Source organism: Ptychodera flava, chromosome 2 (assembly GCF_041260155.1).
Source record: "Ptychodera flava strain L36383 chromosome 2, AS_Pfla_20210202, whole genome shotgun sequence".
Lineage (NCBI taxonomy): Eukaryota > Metazoa > Hemichordata > Enteropneusta > Ptychoderidae > Ptychodera > Ptychodera flava.
Genome location: NC_091929.1, coordinates 26,020,156 through 26,041,842, shown reverse-complemented (window position 1 = coordinate 26,041,842; position 21,687 = coordinate 26,020,156). Strand labels below are relative to the sequence as shown.

Genomic DNA, 21,687 nt, shown 5'->3' with positions numbered 1-21,687 from the left:
AACATGCTCTTAATGTAGACAATGTAATTGGTTACAAAACACTACTATGTACAGAAACTGGCTTCTAGAATGACTATGGTTAAGATGCAGCGACTAGCTTTATGAAGCTAACTTGGACATTTATTGCTGCAATGAAATATGACATGTGTCATCGTGCACTTTAATAATAATGTAATAAATATCTTCTGTAGCTAGAAATATAATTTCCCTCATGTTGAGTCGGCACATGTGTATAAGTAATTGGTAATCGTTGTAAGCCCTGAAAAAGTGTCAGTGATGATTTTGTTATAACACGATTGGAACTAATTTTTGGATAATTTGTTGTAATGTAAATATTAGTTTAATTAGCAAATATAAGCTCATCTAATTTCCCTTTTGCAATTCACGATCACTTGCTTTATATGAGTAGTAATTTGTAATATCTTTACTTTCACCTATATGGCACCCCTCAGTTTTGACAAATTTGAACAATCAAAAGTTCCAATTCCAAATTTGTTCCAATCGTGTTTACTGTAAATGTTCGATCGGATTCGAACTCACAATATACGACACACAGTCACGTAGCCAAAATATATGGTCAAAAACGCTCGACAAATTCCCAACCCTTAAAAAGAGTGGTTCAATAAGACCCGAGCTGTTACAATTATTGTGACTGCGACCCCTACGCACGCTATGGAGTTCGTCAAATACTCGCACTCACATACTCGCTATCACACATCGCATATAAACTTTATCCGAGCAATTAATACATTGATTACGACAGCATCGCGGACAATTCTTTCCACCATCAGAGCTATCAACCCAGGGTAGAAAATTAACCAGAGAGATCGTTTGAGTATTTCAGGTCCCTGACCTCAGCTTAGCAACCAGAACAGCAGGATTGCTCACCAACATCACTCTGTCTATGGATAAGGCTAATGCTGGTAACCTGTTGCTGGCTAAAGACGTGATATCTGAGATTCTTGATAATGATCCACTTTCCTCACCTGGTATTGAAGACGACAAAACCATTTATCTGCAGGTAAAACATTAGCCTTACCGATACTCTTTTTCGCCATTCGATTAAAAGTGTAATTTGGAAAAGTAGTATTTATTCTTCCTAACAATTTATAAATTACATTCACTTTTTACTTATCGCATATACAGACAAACTTGCTTAGTGTAACAACGACAATGTAATATGGGAATACGGCTTAGCCTGGAATTTCACAAAGGCCATATTTAAATAGTGGTCATTTAGCTTTAGTTTCAAGTTCTCGTACATGTTTCTTTGGTCGATAATAGGTTTTCCCTTACCGAAATAAATTGATGACCTACGATTAGTGGCAAAATGAGTAATGAACCTGACTTCTAAATCATTCTATAGAGGATGTCATTTTGAAGCAAAAACTTACCACCCACCACTATCACGCTAACTGACCTTGTAGAGTATTTATGAGATATGCCTATGATAAGAGAGTAAACATTGTTACCAAAAGTACTTGACTTAGTTTGTCCAAGGGGATATCGCCTGCAACTAAATTTCAAGATACATTGCGCCATTAAGCTGATGATAAAGAGGAACACAAGTCGCAATGGTGACTTTTAAATGATGTCGTATAGATGCCTTTTTCTTTATTTTGAAATGGTTACGGTATGGAAGGAAGGCTTTGCTAGCATATTTCGATTAAAGATATAAAATGTTGCTAGTGGAAACTGTGATTGCCGTAAAGCAAGAGGTGTCTTTGTAAAAAGTTGCAGAATAATATAGAATCAAGGCAAGCGTATCAGCAATCCGCTTGTAGCAGCTTCCAGTGTGCGAGTTTCTACCGTTATGTTCAGGGCCAATTAAAACATGGCATGGTATACAAACGTTTGCTAATTACCTACAAAGTCCCGAATGCACAAGCTCCACAATATCTCAGGAATTTGGTAACACCTTGTGCCTCATCATGTGTTCTTCGCCAATCTGATAAATGTCTTCTGCACATAAGTTGATGGAATCTGACTACATGTATCTATAGTCGCCGCTCCTTCTCTGCAGCAGTCCCTGTCCTTTTGAAGTCTTTACCTCTAGATATGAAATACTCCGAATGTCAACATTTTCAAAAGACGCCTAAAAAGTTTCATCTTCCATGGAGCATTTTCATTGTAACTCTAAGCGCCACTGTGCATTGTTGAACTTTGTATATTTGGCGCTATACAAATTAGATAGATAGATAGGTAGATAGATAGATAGATAGATAGATAGATAGATAGATAGATAGATAGATAGATCGATCGATCGATCGATAGATCGATAATAGCTAGATAGATAGATAGATAGACAGACAGACAGACAGACAGACAGACAGACAGACAGACAGACAGATCGATCGATCGATCAATCGATAGATAGATAGATGTGAATAGTGTGGGGTTTGGATTTCTTTTATCGATTTATTTCATAAGGTTTTATCCAATTTCTGTTGATATTAAGGCCTATCGCGTAATATGCTGTTAGTAGGTGTTTGCTATCAAAAATAGGTTATTTGTTCTTACCGTTTAACCTGTAATATTATACATTTTATTTTCAGTCGATTGTAAGTCTGGTGAGTGCATTATTAGATGCAGATACGGAACCAAGCTGGATCCAGATTCATGAAGTAAGAAACCATACACAAGGTTTTACCTGAATAAATGGCTGAACAAATATTTTATCGTAATTCTTAAATCAAATTAATTTCCAGGCCTACATACACTGCTATCTTCGCCTTTAAAGTGCCAGAATGCGCGAACACGTAAGTCTACGAAAAAATATAATTTGTCCAAATTCCACTCTTTGTCTGTATGCCCCTTGTTGTGGTCCAAAGAACATGCTACTCTACGCAACCAAATATATTTCGTCTTTTGAACATGGCGTATTGAAGTTCCAAATGTTTGTATATCTAAGATTATATTTATTTTCTATAATCTAGCAATTTGGGTTCTGCGAGTTTTATTATAAAATATAACTCAATCCTCGATCCGTTGGTAGGATTAAAGTGTACGATTGTGTGTCTGAAAAGTATAGAGCATATGTACTGACGTTTGTGATCACAATCTATCAATACCGCCACCATATATCCAAACGTTTTCATGTTTATTAAGTTTTGTGGACACACAATGTACTAAAACTAGGTCTTGTAAAAAAGAGAGATACAAGTCTCAAGGTTATTATAAACAATTATCATTTTGCGATGTAAATGTTTCGCATTGCTTCTCTAAAAGTGGCAAAGGTTTCTTACACTTACCGAGCAAAGCATATAGTCTAACTTGATTTCATTTCACTTTCAGACCCGGGGCGTCTATTTAGGTGCCATAACTTTGTTTGACACGCTGAACAGATTCGGAGAGACTGTACATCGTTACGTCCAACGGGTCGACACTGAAGTCAGGCTTTACAGCAAGAATATGGGTATTAAAATCTTTCAGTTCAATGGTAATACCGTTGTTGACTGTTAGATATGTCAAATTATATCATACATGTCCATATATTGATAACGCAAATACAGTGATCTGATTGATCAAGACGTAAAAATGACGGTTGTCACTGCATGAAAACCCAATAATACGTAATGTATTTGCATGGATTATTGCCTATATTTTAGCTGAAGTGTGCATAAACAGATGAATGCAGCCAAGAATCCATTGCTTGTATTCAGCAAGCCTATATTCATTTGGATTCATATGAATTCACGTGTATTATTCTATCATACAGTCAACTTATTAGTGTGAATTTATCTGTATTATTGCGTTTTGATGCAGTGTGTACATTCGCGATATAGCACGGTTTGTACACGCGCGAACTTTGAACAAGAGACAACCCTTATGACGTTCCGCACTAGAATTTCAATATATAGCTGTGATATAGTAGCCATAAACCACACCCACCGACGGTACACCACTTGGTTTTGACCAGTTCATATATGCACGAGAGATTCTGTCGTGCACTGGTCAAAAGCTCATGGTATACAGTCGCTGGGTATGGTTTAATTGCCTTACAAGAAATGCGACTCCATTTGTGAGGGCGTCCAAAATCGCAACATTTCTTGCGATTTTGAATTATATCCTTTAATGACACAGTGTCGGTTGCATCTACCTTATGCCCTGTTAAGGATTAAGTAATAAAGTTAAGTAAATATATATTATAGGAAAGCATAAAAATACAATATCTCTCATGAACAAGAACGACATTCTATCTTGTGATATTACAAGGGTTTGAAGCAAAACAAGTGAAGTCCAATGCCGAAGATCTGGAGTTTCCGAGCAAAGTGAAGTTTGCAAGACACAAGAGATCACAGGAAAGTGTTTGGTTTAAAGTTGACGAAGGAGGAAGTAAAGTTGTCATACCCAGAGAGAATGTAATACTTCAAAATTCAGGTAATTCAGGTAAGAGTGTTTTAATATCGTACAATTAGTTACGCTTAATGAACCTGGTCTATGTTACAAGATATAGATATCGATCATCATGCTGTGATATTACTAATGATAATGTTCTTCCTTCCACTCTCACAAAATATCCATCCACTTAGATATCTTGAAAACCCTGTGAACCTTTTCCATGAAATATGGTATGAAGAAAGCATTTTTTGTCAATAATGTTCCTTGCAAGAACAGAAATAATGCAAACAAGGAAAGATATTTGAAATTGCTCATCTTCAAATGCGCTTGTTAGACAGCATAAATATTTGATGTAGAGGTCGCTAGGCTTGGCCACATCCGGGTGTATTCAAATTAGCAATGCAAAGTTCCTAAGATCAGGAAAAATTATTTTTCTTTCACATTTCCTACAGATGGTGTAACGGTGATTGTTTTTACTTACAAGAACCTGGCTAACATACTACCGCCTGGCGTTCAAGAGGGGTAGGTTGATTTGTGTCACGTTTAATCAAAAATATATCGATATTGTTTTATGTGCTATCCACACATAAGGTCTCATAAATGTACTTGTACAGTACGTGTACCGAACAGCTTGTTCTTTGACACAATCTGAAATTTTAGATGATAATCACGGAAATATATTTCACCGAAATGCTATTCATACTAGGGAATGAAAAAACAAAACATACTCGTTAACGATATCATATATTATATTTGTAGAACGAATAGACAGTGGGTGCGTACAATAACTGCGACGAAAAAGGTGAAGAGAATTAACAGTCCCGTGATTTCGGTCAGTGTTTACAACAGTGAAGAAGGCAAGCACACAAGAAAGCTTCAAGAACCTCTGACCTTCACGTTATACCACAAACAGGTAAATGTAATTGGTGTTGCTTTTAACGTTGATTAACCTTTTCTGTGTTGTCAAGTTCATTCTTGTCTTTGCATTGGTAAGTGTATATACTCATATCTCCAGAACATGATATTTTACCAAACAACAACTTGTTAAAATGTACTTACGAAATAGGTTTGCCATATGCCATATCCACTAGATTTCAATAATGATTACAAGTAAAATCACGACAAAAATGAATATTTACCAAGTTCTCAGTTTACTGGCCTCAATTTTGCCGCAAATACCGTTCTCTTCTTAATGAGCACATCGATTTCTTTCGGGGAATATGTCATAGTGGAAGACATAGCCACGTAGCCGTGCACATTGATAAAGAATTTAATAGATAATCATTTCGGGGATATAATTTACACGCGAAGTCTGCAAATAAAAGCGCATTAATGACGCGTATTCCCATTTGACCAGGAAATGTAGTATATAAAATGTGAAAACTGTCAGAGAAGAAGTAGGAGTGATAAAGATTTTGGTAGAAAATGAATATTTGATTCATGAATCAACATTTTACAAATCCATAAACAAAAATAAAATAATTATCAAATTGAATACCATTAGCAAATGGCGCCTCAAAATCAATGCAATTTGAAAGCTATCTGACATACTTTTGAAAGGAAGAGTTGCTTGACCACAGATGGGAACACTGCACCTTAAATTTACGTGTGCAACCTTCATCGCCATTACAAAAAACAAATTAACTAAGTCTTCCCTGGGTACCATCAATACGCCTTTGAAAGTCATTGAAGTCATCAGTCGAGTGGTTTCCGGGAGCAAGGTGTTTCGACCTAATAATACAAAAATACCTACAATTGACAAATGCAAACATCGTCATTTATATTATTGAAAATAAAGAGAGTCACTTAAAGGAACCTTCAGCATAAACTTAAAGGCAGTGTGACAAGTGCTTACAAAAAACGTCTTAACGAATAATTAAATAATGACCCTGATATTGACATATGCGAATTTCAACCTCTCCCTAATTTTATTGGAAATAAAACCAGTCACCAGATGGACGTATTTGACCAAAAAATGTACATTATTATGTAAATTTCATAATTCCTTTAGCAGATTTCAATGGAGTTATCCATAGAGCGTCAATACTAATTTTAACTGCGTCAGTGTGACCATTCCTTAGCTTATGAGAAATTTTCAGGGAAATAAGGAAACATTCTCAACAAATTGCATCGGTAACTTTTGTACTAATTTGAATAAATCTTGACTTGGCCAAATCTTGCGACATGTACATCAAACATTTACACTGTCTATCAGGCGTTTTTGAAGATGAGCAAATTACATATCTTTTCTTGTTTGTATGTTTGGCACTTGCGCGATACAATTGTACCAAAAAATTAATGATAATACATCTTCTTACAATGTTTAAAGGAAAAACTTCATCTGTTTTTCACGATATCTCAGTGTATGGATTTTTTGTAACATTGGATTTAAAAATAATAAGTACACATTTGTTGTCTAGCATATAGTCCATTAACTGTCTTGGCACATTAATCAAGTTCGCCGGGTAAAATGTGGTCTTTAATTTCAGGCTGGCTACAATGCTAAATGCATTTCTATGATCCATGGAAACCCAACTGCGTAAGTGTTATTTAGTCATATGCTCAGTGTGTAGCTGTTTTATGCAGATATTAACATAAAACTCAAAATCTTGTCGACTTTAATATGAGTTTTTGACGGCGGAAAATTAGAATGCTATAAATAGAAGTACTTGTCTGTGATCGCATTAAACATTTTAAACGTTTTTAAACACGATTTAGAAAGAAATTGTATATTTGTCCTATAAGATTTAAAGGGTGCATTTAGGAGCAAAACATTCATTAATGAACACAACAAAGTAAGTCATTCCTTTCTTTGAACGCAGTGTATGGAACTATAACAACTGTCGCAAAGTGAACCACAATGCATCAACTGATTTCACAGAGTGTCAGTGTGATCACGTAGGAACTGTAGCGATCATAACAACAATGGGCAAAATGCCAACGGTAAGATTTACTCACTTTTCAAAAGTTATTTCGGTTTGTTATTTATTTAATACAGAATATTCTAATTCTTTGCTTGGCATGAATACGATTCGCTAAAACTGACGTTTCTATACAAATAAATCAGTTTGTTCTCACCTCTTCTTGTCTCAAATTTCTAATGTCTCTCTAATCTTGTTCCCTCAAAACAGCCATTTGCGGTACATGCTTTAAGCGGAATTATTCTTGTAGCAAACGGCCTAGCAGCGTTCCTGACGAGTTTCACATTTGTGATGCTGTGCCTTAGAAGGTAACTTAATTGGTTACATTCGTTTTCCTCTTAAGAAACAGATGGTAGTTTTTGCTTGATACAAAAAAATACATGAGTAAGTTTCTTGGGCAAGTTTCAGTCGATCGTACGGCGGGTCGCAACTTTCAGACCCTAATTTTGCCCGTTTCAAGTCGTTTCCATAAGTGTTCGTTTTTGTTTGGTTCGGCTCGCTTTGGTTCGGTTTGGGTCGTCTCAATATTTACAAACACCCTTCGATTTATAGCGACCGGTATGTTTATTATCATTAGGCAAAAATCGGAGTGGTGCACGCAATCGACATCAGCATTGGAAAAATCTATGTCAAACCGTAATCGTTCAAGCGCAAACTAAAGTTTAAGATGTCAAAATTTTATTTGTAAATCGAATACTGTGCTTAATATTGTGATAGCTCTGTACTTTAAATAGTGAATACAAACTGTATTTGGAAGTAATTAAGGACGACGGCAACTAATACTGTTACTTTACCTGCCATATTTGAAGTAGGAATACAGTGAATAGGCCCTAAACTAGCGCACATCCGCAAAATCTTTGTTGCAGCATGAATGTGCATAAGCAGACGGAAAGTTAAGATGTCGAAAACTAAAAAATGCTACACAAGTAAAGTAAAAGTCAAGCCTTGTTCAGACTATGACCATCGAAGTTACAATTTTGGTGACTATATAGCAGTAGCCTAGAGTCATCCAATTGGTACGATCTTTGAAATTAGATGTCCAACACAACAGATTGCAAATACTACGCCGTACTGCGATCATGAAAAATAATATAAGAGATCAAATGTCAAACTCCAATGCTTACTACATCCTTATAGTCTAACACGCTTGTTTGATTTGTAGTAGTAAATTATGTTTTGAACAATTTACGATTGCTGCCACCAGCTAGCTTGCATCGATCATGCACACCGCTCTTTGTATGTGCCCAAGCAGGAACAGTGACTACGAGCCCGTTCACTCGATCAAATTAGACCTTTATATAACTGATAACTATTTCGTTCTAAAAGCGAGCTATCATTATAAGGAACATTTTCTGAGAACGGCATGAGTGTGGGGTACATCAATTTTAAAGGATCGCAGTATTATTTATGAATTGTTGTTTTCATCTCACTGATGACGGGTATGTGTAGCCCGGTTCATCGGGAGAGGTGATAAAATGTGCCGAATAGGCAGCCTGCTTCCCGTATGGTGACACATTTCAGCCTGTCGGCTGAGATTTTATAGAGGACAATTGTACATTTTTTTTGCGGTCTGTTACGCAAAAGTATATATTTCTAATGCCTTAAATGGTAAATAGCATATTTCAAAAAATATCTTAACGGAATTTTGCCTTTCCTAAAATTTTGATGTGCCTGTGCATTGTCTATGAGCTGAAAAGCAGCCATATTTGACGTTTTGATGTTTGTTTGTGGAATAATTCTTTATTATTTTGTTGTCGCTTTATTATACATGTGCAAATACAAAGATGGTAGGTGCAGCGGTTTTTTGAGTTTTTCACGTGGACGGACACATAGATAGATAGATAGATAAACAGATAGATAGATAGATAGATAGATAGATAGATAGATACATCGCGCTTGTGCTACGCCAATACCAATCTTTGCATCTTTCTATCAAGGGGGCATTTGCTTGTTAAAACAAATCATTTGCTTGTTGGAACAAATATTCAAAGTAATCCAGATTAGAATAAACAAGAAACGCAACACATACATGTGTAAATTCTCGGAAAAAATAAAAGATACCGAAAATATTGGTGATGCTGCGGCAGACTTTAAAACATATTTAACCTTAAGCCCCTTAAGTAAGATAAACTCTTTCATCTTGATTATAAAGAAAAAGTCGGCATGCATGTGACAGCTTGTTTATTTACTTATTTTATTGGAATTAACATAATTCAGTTTGGTTATTTACTCGTCTAACTGTTTACAAACATAGAAACTGTACCAAACGAAATGTTACCTATGTATTCCCTTAGCTGGCTTACGCCGGTTTTTGTCGTAGTTGAATATTGTTGGAACATGTTGGTCGAACAATGACTCACAAAGTTACAATCACAGGTAAATACTAGATACAAACATCATGAAAGTGATAACAAAATGCTGAGACTTCAACATTTGAGGATTGATATTCCCCTAAATCACACAAATTCACTTCTAAATTGTAAACGAAGATTTCCCACAACCCTGCAAGTTTATTTCTATTTCCTGATTATCTGCAGGATAACAACAGATCACTACTTTGTGTGTGCAAGTCTCACCATGTCATTGACGCTGTATTTTTTCGTGGTGGTCACAGCTTTGAACGTGGACAAAGGAACGGTACGAAACACCTCATTTACAATAACGCGTTTTCATTTTTATTATGTGAAGTGAAAAACTTTAGTCAAATGTGTATACAATATTTTGTGATCTATTACTTGGCGGTTACTCTTTTTAATCACAAGAGTAAATGCTATCAGCAGATGTAGTAGTCTAAAAAACTTTTCAACAAGTTCGACTGTTTAAGAACAAAGTTTGAATTCTTGAAGTTTCTCCTAAAACAATGTTATTATTTTACTGAAAACCATGTGCCTTTACTATCTTTAATTTCATTGATTGCAGGTAAGTTGCCGTGTGACAGCCATAATCCATCACTACGCACTCATTAGTTCCTGTTGCTGGGTTTTCAATTTTTGTCTACAGCATTTTCTTAAGCTACGTTTTGGCCTGCACAAGAATATCTACGCGAGGTGAGTATTGACTGTACAACTTCCATTACATCATGAATTTGATTTTCCTACCCAAATAATGTGATCGTTTTAGAACACCGATTTTAAAAACAAACATACATAAATGCTTCATTGTCAACAGCACTATCACAAGATTGCATACAATTCACTAGTTTTTTAATTTCTATATTCTTAATTTCAGCCCTGTGTGTGTTTATTGAGTTTTAATGTGTGCTGCCCGGATTTTAATACATGCATTTTAAATTGTCATTTTTATGAGTGATCTACATATGGTTGTCACTGTCGCAAAGCTGATTTCCCGAACGGGATTAAGAAAAGATACGTCGATTGATTGATTGATAAATTTATTGATTTGTCGGTTGATTGATCTAGCGACTGATGGATTGATTGATTAATTAATGTGTGATTCTGATTTATTGAAGATGTTGATCTTTTTAATACTCAATAATTTTCTGGCTTGCGAATGATCTGAAGTCAAACACCTTTAAGCATCTGTGACAACATAACTAGTGAAAGATTAATGAAATCCGAGACATTTTTTCGAGATCATTAGAAATTTTGCCCTAGAAGACTGCAATGTTTTTACAAGGAAGGTAAAACCGTTTATGAGAGATTCACAAAGTTTGCTGTCACACAATCCCTGTACAAACAATCATTTCCAAATACAAAACAAAACATTTAAAAATATATAGGCGTTCAGAAAATAGAATGCGATTATAGGATCAGTAACTGTTGTTCACAGAAACTTCATTGTTTGGAAGGACCCAATAATGGTCCCTGAACCTGTCACTGTACAAATAAACATCTAAAGAAACTTTTCAGGTCTGTAGGTTTTTACAAGAACGTATCAAATGCAAATTTTTATTAGCTTCGGCTGTGCACTATTTGAGGTATGAGTAGAACAAAATTTTAGTAGCAGACATAGGCCAACTTAGTCACGGATATGCACAAAAAGAAATACGGAATTAGCCATGTCACAGGCCATATTTTCGAGCTACGCCCACGCGTTGACTAAAGTACAACATTATTCATAATAGACTGTTGGCTAGACCCTGTAAATTTGCTTAGGAATGGCATTCAGTTGCATGGGTCCTCTGTTTAACTTGGTAACAAGTGTAAATGATATGCTATGATGTGCCTTGACATTATTTGAGAAGATCATAATTATTTCGTGTTTGGTTATTGGACATGATAATTGACCAAAAAGTGTCATTTTGTGGCATCTTATGATTCATCAACAATAGTTTGCAATAGTTGCGCACATCTACAGCCGGAAATGGCATTGGCATGGGTTAAACGAATGATGACCTCTTTTTAAGTCTATAAGATGAAGCTATAAATAATTCGGAAGTTCACTTGCAGAATCGCAAGATGGCACAAGACCACTAATTAATTTCCCATAGGCCACCACAGCTAGCGTTGAGCTTGATTTTTGTATTTTAAAACATTCAGCGGCACGAATCCTCTTAACAGGTGTTAGGTCAATGTCAGCTTGACTACTGATTAATTTTTCATGTCGGCAAGTCCACGGAAATTTTGAGATAGCGATGAAAATAGAGCCCTCAGTGGTGTTTTTGACAAAATTCAGGCTTATTGTTACGATTTCTATTAGCCCTAGAACTCCTCATATTACCACCAAATGCTTCAGCCATTATTCACAACAGTCTGCATTTTGCTTCAAGCAGAAAAATATCTTTACAAAAATTCTTGACGTGAAAGTTTAAACTAAAGAAGCATCCATGCAGATATCAAAACGTCAAGGTCTGCACTATTTTTCTTCCGAACTTGGGCTTGTTCCAGATAAAGCACATGAAACCGCATATTTCTCGTCGTTTTGGATAATTTCTTGGGAACCCCTGAATTGAGTCAGTGTACCTGGTTGAGTAAAGGAGAGTATGCATCTGAATGTTTTGCGATCTTGTTGACCAATACCACAAGTGCCTGAATGAGATGCAAACGAGGCTGACACAGAACTCATTTACAGCATTCTGAGTGTGTCATAAACAACCTTTCAGTTGAATCTTGCTATAAACCGCGAGAGTCTAAGCTGGTGATTGCGTTACACAGACTCCAGATACTGGTACTTAGTTACAGTAGGTTAGCAAAAATATTATTTGTAAATTATTTCAACGACCAATGAGAATATGAAAAATATTCAATGGTTACACAAGTGCAAGCTTTCTATTTTTACACCAGGGTTTGCTATGTTGTCTTTGGATGGATTATCCCACTGGTACTCGTCTTAACCTTCGCGCTGAAGTGGCCAAGAAGCTATGACTTGGCACAGAGGTGGGTTTTATTATTCATGTATTCAACACGTTGAAGTTATCATATGAACTCTAATAGTATATAGGGTTCAGATTAGAAATTTTATTTCCTTCTGAAGATGCACAGTTGATTTTAATACATGGTCAATACTATTGATTCATGATTAGAAGAAGAGGGAATAAAAATGATTAATTTCACTTGTTTTATACATTGGTATTACCACCACGTATTGCTTAAACAAGAAATTCAAACAGCCAATTTACTTGGTCACTCTCTGATGCGCATAGTTCGCTTGGTAAGACCAGGGCAGGTATAGATTTTCTGTTTAATTTGTTAAAAAAGTTAGACATAAATGGCCATTTTTGTAGATAACAATTTTTATTTACCATGATAACAACCTGCTGTGTTCAATAAGCGGCGTATTATCCAGTCATTGTATTTGTCATAGCAACTGTACTTCAAAATACTGGTGCACAACGTCTAGTATTGCAAGTTGAAAACCTTTTTGTCTGAAAACTGGCAATTTGCATTTAGTTCATGACACAGAGGGCGCTTTTCTAAATGTGAAGTCTACCTAGCATACTTGGCGTGAGTCCTCACTCATACGCGGGGCAGATTTCTCTTTTTAAAGCATGATGGTAACGATATCTTGTATCAATGACGAGGTAGAGAATATTATTTACTGGGCAATGGCAGCGATATGTTTTATTGATGGCGAGTGTCATACTTTGTTATTTTGTATCTGTTCCTTTACAAGCACTCACAAAAAAGGCGGCGCACATGAGTTCAGACGGGTACACTTCCTTTTACTCGCATAGTATATATTGGACCTGCGCATTCGTAGTCAGATAGCCACTGGCGCGACTAGCTTTGCTGGTTACCGTTCACCATGAGATGTAAATTTTAAATATGTCAACGTCACCTTTTCAAGCCAACGTTTTGGATAGACACAGGTTTTCATATACGCTGCCCCTACAGTTCCTGATCTCCATGGCAGTAAAATTATTTCTATGATGTTGTATTATGTTATGTTATGTTATGTTATGTTATGTTATGTTATGTTATGTTATGTTATGTTATGTTATGTTATTTATTATTTGCAGTTATTACTTTCTATTTTCCCTCCGTAATATGGGATTACAAGAAGTACTTACTCTGTTATTAACATTATGACGAGTGTATGTTTAAACCAGTATTTTTTATATTTCAGCTGCCTCGTACCTGACGAAATCGGACTGTTTATGTGTAATGTTGCTCCTGCCGCAATAATTACACTGGTATTACATTTTATGAAAACTTTATAATGGAAATATATTCATACGATATATCCACAAAACACAAGAAAACAAGATGGTTGTGATCATGGTTTGTTTAACGGAACGGGTGTCATGAACAATTTGAAGTTTCAACGTTGTTGGCATGCTACAATTTCTTTTATTTGTACAAAAAGCTAGCACGCTTTTGTTGCTAAATATGAATACTGGTTGTAATTCTCAAAGCTGTCTCTTTCGTCAGGGCATTATTTACATAATTATCACTTTGTTATTTATTTATTTGTCAATCTGTAAACAGCATTGCTGGATCTTGACAATGTATATCTACTGCAAGTTCGACTATCTGGTGTTCACCTATGGTTCTGGGCCGTGGTACATTTTATGGTGCGTAACTCATGCCATATATGATTGCTCTTCTTATTTATTATTTACCATATATCAAGTGAAAAATACATTGGATGAGGAATTTTGCGAAAATATAAGGACTGCCATAAACAAAGTTATTGTAAGCGCAAATTGTACAACAAAACCTGGCAGGCTTTGTTACAGAAAGGTTACCAAGTCATACAATTACTTTACAGGGATGAATTCTTTCGTATTGGCCTCCTTCTTCCAAGCTTTTCTGTGGCTTGGGTATTGGGTTTACAGGATATCACAGGAAATCTCTTCTTTGGTTACACCTTCGCTATGGCCAGCTTTTTCCTGGTAAGTATCTTACACTTAATTTATATCGGAAAACGTTAAAAGCCAAGTTAAAGGTTCATGACTAAGATAAAATAATACAGTACATTGCGTACAATACAGTGCATAAAAATACAATGCACAACAATACATAACAATAAGTAATATTATACTTCACTACACTACACTACACTACACTACACTACACTAAACTACACTACACTACCCTACACTACACTACACTACACTACACTACACTACACTGCACTGCACTGCACTGCACTACACTACACTACACTACACTACACTACACTACACTACACACTACACTACACTACACTACACTACACTACACTACACTACACTACACTACACTAGAATACAGTACAGTACAAAACAATACAATACAATGCAATACAATACAATACAATACAATACAATACAATACAATACAATACAATGCAATGCAATGCAATGCGATGCGATGCGATGCGATGCAATGCAATGCAATGCAATAAAATGAAATGCAATGCTATGCAATAAAATACCAATCAATCAGTCTAGGGAATAATGAATTTATAGGGAGAATTCTTTTATGAGAGGAGTTGCCATAATTTTGTATCATTGTGCTTTGCTCGACGTCTTAGCAGCAATCGAGATTTAATTGAAAGCATGAATGATATAAGGTAATGTAGACAGTTTCAATTAATGATAAATTCAATTAATTGATCTAAAATGGCCTCACATCTTAATCTTGACCACAGTAAATACGGTGAATTTGAATGAACTGTAAAAGCAGTTGCTGTTTATTTATCTTATGGTTGCTTGAAAATGGACAAAGCAGTTCAGAACTTCAGCATGAGCGAATTCAACAGTCGTAACGCTCGAAATCTTGATAAGCATATATTACGATAGGACACTTAAGAGGATATCAATAATTGAAAGATGATCATGAAGACGCGATGAAGACATAAAGACATTAAGAAACAGAAATAGCTATATCAAACTCAAAAATCTTATCCCCTATCTCTAAAAGTCAAACAGTTTCACCCGTAATCTCTATTCCACTCATTTTAAGTTTATTAAAGTATTTTCAGAAACATACAGGATTTTTTATGTCACTGAAATAAATTGATAGTAACTTCTCATAATTATATAACAGTGTGTCAAGTGTGTTACTGTCTTAGTATTTGATGTACAGGTGCACCTAGGAATGGAGATGTGAATTTGTTCAAATGAACTTGTCAGTGTCAAAAATATGCAAATGAGGGGAAAAAAAGCAAAAATTCTGCAAAGTGCTAAAACTCTGTAATGGTTTGTCAGATTGGGTTGAAACTTGGTGTGCAGGTACCTTTAGGTATTCTAAATTAGGTGTTCCAAAGTTGGGATGAAATTTGCATGTTTCTATTTTTGGGATAATTTTTTTCAGGTTTTAGTCAAAAATGTTTTTCTCTGAAACCACTCATCTGATTGCTTTGAAAGTTGGTATACATGTTCCTCAGGATGACCTCAGTCAAGTTTACACAAATTGAATTGAAAGTTTCATATTTGTAATTTTAGGGCAATTTTCCGAATTTTTGGTCAATTTTTTTTCTCCAAAAACTGCTAATTTGATAGCTTTGATATTTGGTATACAGGTTTGTAAGGTTGATCAAAATCAGTTTTATGAATATCGTGAAGATATCTTGAATTTTGTATTTTTGCTGAATTTTTTGGTTATTTTCCTCATTTAAAGTAAAAGTTCTTCTTCTCTGAAACCGCTAGCCCAATTGCTTTCAAATTTGGATTGAAGGTTTGCACGGTTGTTACTCTTCTTATTTTTGAAATTACGACAAAGTGGAAAAAATACTGTTTAGGGCACAATTTTTGTCATTTTTGGTAAAAAAATCTCAAGATTAGCCGCAGTAAAATAAGTTCTTTGTTTGCCTTCCGCGTAAGGGTAGGTTTTTGGACGAAATCTGAAAAACAAACACAGATCGTATGCTCGAAAATACGGCGCGTTCTGCGTTCCCTTGTTCGCAATGTCGCAGCATTTTACTTAAATGTCGCAAAAACGCAAATGTCGTAAGATCGTTTGAATACAAATCAGATTACCTATCGTAAAGGAGTACATCAACCGCTGTACGTAAAGTGTACATGTGCACTTCCTGTTGTAGCGGACTGCCAACGTACCGTAAGTGAAGATCGATCGACCGTTTCAAAAGTTGATTTCTCCCTCAAAGGTTTCAAATCGGTGGAAGTGCGTGAAATTGTTTTGGTCTCCATACACGACGGATCGAAAACAATACAACTGGTTTAGCTTCGAATACGGAACGGAACTGAATTTCCATCAGCTTTTTCCGCGATATCCACGATTGAACAGGATAGCGGATCTGCACAGGGGCAAGCAGGTACCACCGGTGAAATAGTCGTTGTTGAATTCGTATGCGGTTGAAGTTGCTCTTACTTTGAACATTTTTTTTCTGCTAAAAACGATTTAGTCATTTTATAAGTCCGGATTAGAATTCTGCTTGTCAAACAGCAATGCCGAATGGCCATTGCTATTTTTGAAAACTGAGACGAGTCCATGAGTGGTACTGGTAGTCTTCTCATTTTTGTTGGTACTACACATACTTTATTTCTCGGTAGACAAGCTTGACAGGTGCCGTCGCCCAAGATACGCTTCTCCAATTGTCTAAATGCCCTGGACTACTCTTCGGTCGTTCTGTCCCCCTGCCCTATCTATTGTAGTTTTCTCTCTTGTCCTTTGTATTCCCTTTCCCGTATTATTTTAGAGTGGGATTTTAAACGTTATGTTGAAGGCTTTGTTTTGATCATATGATAGATTAAAGATAAAAATAAACGTCCAATCATAAACATCGGTACAGGTCTCGATCTTAAATTTACATGTCATAATTGATATACACATGTCACTTAGACACGTTGCAAAATTGAACCCATTACGTGAAATTCTTATGTTCCGTCATTAAGCGTTGATTCAAATATATTTTGTTTTCTTCAAAACTTCGTAAACATCCTCGTAATACGTAATTTACATCTTTGTACATTTTTCGCAAATATGCTTTGTATTCATAATTGAGATCTTGTTATTTTAATTAATAGCTTTACTTGTGCCTATGACCACCTTGTGCATAAACCTCCGTCAGAGACAAACTGTAGATCTTCGTAACACAACCAGTTGATTACTATCACTCTGTACATGTTGTACATTATGTACTTGTATAGTGTTTATTGCCATTGTTTATTATGGAATTTTTGTTCAGACTCACAGTCACTTAACCTTAAGTATGCTTGTTGTACCTATACAAGTATAACCTGTGTTTCCGAGCATTGCTTTCAACGTACTTAATGAAGAGCATAAGAAACACTGCATTGTAAATGTAACAGATGATTTTTCATACTTGTGACTCATAACAAATGGGAAAGTTTAAGTTTATGCGATTGATCTATGTTGTGTTTTTTTCTGTGTTTGTTTTATTTTGCTGGCTAGATGGTAGGTTTTTTCAAAAATCCAAGCACGGCAAACAAAGAATTTTCTTTACACGGCCTTACTTGTCTGATAGCTTTGTAAATTGGCACAGAAGTCCTGAGAGATGTTATTAGATAACTTTTCAGCTCAAAGTGTTGGAAAACCCCCAAATTTTTAGGTAATTTTCTCAGTTTATGACCTTAAATGACTTACACAAACCCAGGATATGTTGTGAGAGAATTTCGAAGGCTGTGAACATAATTTTGTCATGTGTTATATCAATCTGTAGTAAAATTTGACCCAGAAAACAAAGCTGAGGTAAATGTTTTTATTGCGAACCAATTTTTGCAACTATTGCATGTAAGACACATAAGAACTGATGAGATATTGGGATCCAGGATATTTCCAGATGTCGTAATCCCCCACAGTGGAAGGCATTTCACTATCTGTAACTGATTGAAGTGCTGTTTACATTTGAATGATAGCACTCATAGCATTAATTAAAACATCTCAAAGGTTGTAAATACATTTCCTGCCAGCTGGTGGAACATTTGATATTTAGGAGGGGGTAGGGGCTAGAAGATTGATGAGGTAGCATTACTTTTTACCAGATCCCTTGTACATTTTTTCCCACTCTTTATTTTTTCCCTACTCTGCCACCTTTACTTTTTTAAGCTTCTCTGGCTAATTTTTTGTTGACATTTGCTTATGTACCTAGGAGCTGCTTGTCCCATTGCTATAGAAGTTGATATGCATGTTCCTAAAGATGATCTCCAGTACCTAAGTTGGAGACCTTATTTGCTTATGTCATTCTTGTTTTTCTGGTCTAAATATTTCTTGAATTTAACAATTCAAACCGAATGTGAGCACACTGTCCTTAACGGTATTTTTAAGAAATTTAAGGATCCGACGAAAACTACCTAGTATTTGGAATTCTTTGATTTTTATTTGAAATATATTTTTTACTATAACCCAAACGGGATTCGAACCCCACACACTCGCGGCAACATCGCCTAGCTGCTAGGCCTCACACAAAACCAGTCGGCTACCGTTTCCTACGGTAAAGCAGTTCTTTTGACTTTCTTAATAAGCGTTACTATCTATTATTTCTCAGGGTTCAGTATGCTACCTTGGATATTTTGCGACCAACAAAGTCGTAAGTATTCTTCTGATATGTGTATTGGCTGCCATATTAACCTTAATATATTGAACGAGATGTTAGGGTGAAAATATTTTGAAGATGACTTTGGTCGTTAGCCTTCGCTCCTGTGATATTTCGACTTGGCCAAAGACAGTATGATTGCGACTGCTTGACGATGCATATCACGAAGCATGTCTTTGGCAGTAGTTGTGAAATGTATTGAGGTTGTACTCGTTAATAGAAATCTAAAGGTTGCAATATACAATGAATTCAGACATCACAAATATAGTCATACCAACTGAGATTGCAAACGAAAGATGATGCAATCAGGCGAGGCTCAGGTGACAGTGTCGGTAGTATCATTTTAATTGGGAATCTTTGTTCGCATCATCAGGTTTTGAGATCGATTCGTTCCCGCTTCTATGGTAGTGATAATAACGATCCTGACGAAATATCGTTCAGTACTTACCGTAGTGACGAAGAAGACGGCTGCATTGTAAGTAGTATGGTGACAGGAGAGCGTCGAAAAAGTGAGACTGTTAGCCCTGGTCAATCATCTCTCCCTTCCATAGAACTGCATGACCTGTCAATTGCCGGTACCTCTGGTCACGTGGTCCATGACATGGAAGATGAATTTTGAGAGGAGATCGAAGCGAATGATGCACGCTCTTGAAAATTCGATCATGGCAATTTTGATTACAATCATATTTTATGTGCAATCTCATATGTTTGCTGATATTACTGAAAAACATAGTTGATAATTAGTATTCATTACCAAGTGATTGTTCTTTCGGGAGCAAGATTTGCAATAGCTTCACCTAAGCTACTCGAGCTCCCCGTCACATCTCTGACCTATTATCATGTAAAAATTGGTTACAATTCTTATCTTAATGGGTTTTTGTTTGTTGTAAGCTTGTTTATTTATGTAAATCAAGAATTGTATTATTGAAATTTAAGATAAAGAATTGCATCAACAATAATGTAATAGAGACGATTGAATTTTGCAAGAAGTGTGACGAGTAAGTACACAAATAAAAAATAAGTAAATAAATAATACATAGTAGACGTCATTTTACATTTAGTAGTATTTAAAACTTGTAAAATTAAGGCTCACTGCACCCGTGAACAAATATTAGGACTCAGATTTTTACAAAGACTTTCTGATTTGCCACTTGTGTGAGCTCATTTCAAACATCGATCAATTTAAGGTAATCTGTTTCTTCCCTTAGGAAAGTTTGACCAAACGTTAATAGCACTTTCACTTATGTTACCCGTAGTGATATTTTGTCGCGCGTTTTGTTCAATAAGCATATAACGATATATTCTCACGAGATTGACGTAGTTATGCTCATTACTACACAAAATCGATGCTGTTGAAAGGTACGTGAGTCATTACGTCGTTTCAAATGGACAGGCATTGTGAAGTGAAAACAATACACTCTTACAACATTTCTTCTTCCGAACGACAGCACGTAAAATGAAGCCTTTTAAAAGTATGGCAAAATGAAGCCGTTCAAAAGTATGGCCGTGTCAGAGTTTATGAAACACCACTGATGTAACAACACAAATAGAAGGATTATATTTGTAGATCAAGTTCAACAACGATTGTTGCGTTTCATCATGCCATGCGTAAATAGATTTTTGACTTATCCATACAAAAATCTGCATCAGCCGATACTTTTTCACATAATGCCCTGCACTGTTTTTAAGGGATGTAAAAATCAGATAATACCAGTAACTAGTGAAATGTTGTGTTAAAATACAGAGTTGAAAGAGGTACAGAAAAATGGGATCACATATTAATAAATCTTGAATACTTAGCTTGATATATTTAAAAGTATATATCTGATAGCATATTATTGCAAAAAATAAGTGTAAAATTACTATAAAAGATCTTCGATTAGGACAATGATTTAAGGTTGCCTTTGTGGTGCAACATGATATGGAAATTAGCATTGATTATCGTTAAGAATGCATAGTTTCTTGTATTTGAAGAACCGAATAAAAGTTGTTAAATATGTAAATATAATGAATATTGTGATTTACAACTACGATTTTCAACGTCCCCTCAAATCTTTTCGAGCAGCTTCGGCCTACTTCTAATTACTTCTATCACATATATTGAGATGAGTTAGAAATAAAAGAAACAACAAGAATTTTGGGCTCGCTCCCGTACCCTTATCTATTTTTTGTTTTTTTTTAAATAAGCACTGTACAAGGACAAATGTACTGAAAATGACAGACTGAAAGACGTCAGAGTTACTGCTTTTCAGTGTATACAAACATTAACAGGGTGATGGGAAGTAGAATTCGTGCTATTGTCACCATGATGAATTTGGATGGTTTTATATAAACGATATGATAAATAGTTCATATTGAATGATTACAGAGAAATAGGACTTTATTGATACTGTAAAATTATAACCTTCAATGTATAAAGCATTTTCCAATTTATAGTGGAATAATTTTAAAGGGGAAATTTACCTAGCCTTTCTTAGGTAATCAATCGTTATTTAGTGAAACATAAACAAAATAGCATTGGTTT

At 35.5% G+C, this 21,687-nt stretch overlaps 1 protein-coding gene across 1 annotated transcript; it reads left to right on the top strand.

The window, feature by feature from the left end:
- Nucleotides 1-904: 904 nt before the first annotated feature.
- LOC139149597 (adhesion G protein-coupled receptor L2-like) lies at nt 905-20,151 on the top strand. Its single transcript, XM_070721429.1, has 17 exons — nt 905-1,021; nt 2,556-2,624; nt 3,295-3,439; nt 4,216-4,389; nt 4,794-4,863; nt 5,101-5,254; nt 6,831-6,880; nt 7,164-7,284; nt 7,473-7,570; nt 9,800-9,899; nt 10,182-10,309; nt 12,506-12,598; nt 13,788-13,854; nt 14,150-14,235; nt 14,433-14,556; nt 19,116-19,157; nt 19,537-20,151. The coding sequence occupies exons 1-17, from the start codon at nt 905-907 to the stop codon at nt 19,780-19,782; spliced, it is 1,884 nt and encodes a 627-aa protein (XP_070577530.1). The 3' UTR covers nt 19,783-20,151.
- The last annotated feature ends 1,536 nt before the right edge of the window (nt 20,152-21,687 follow it).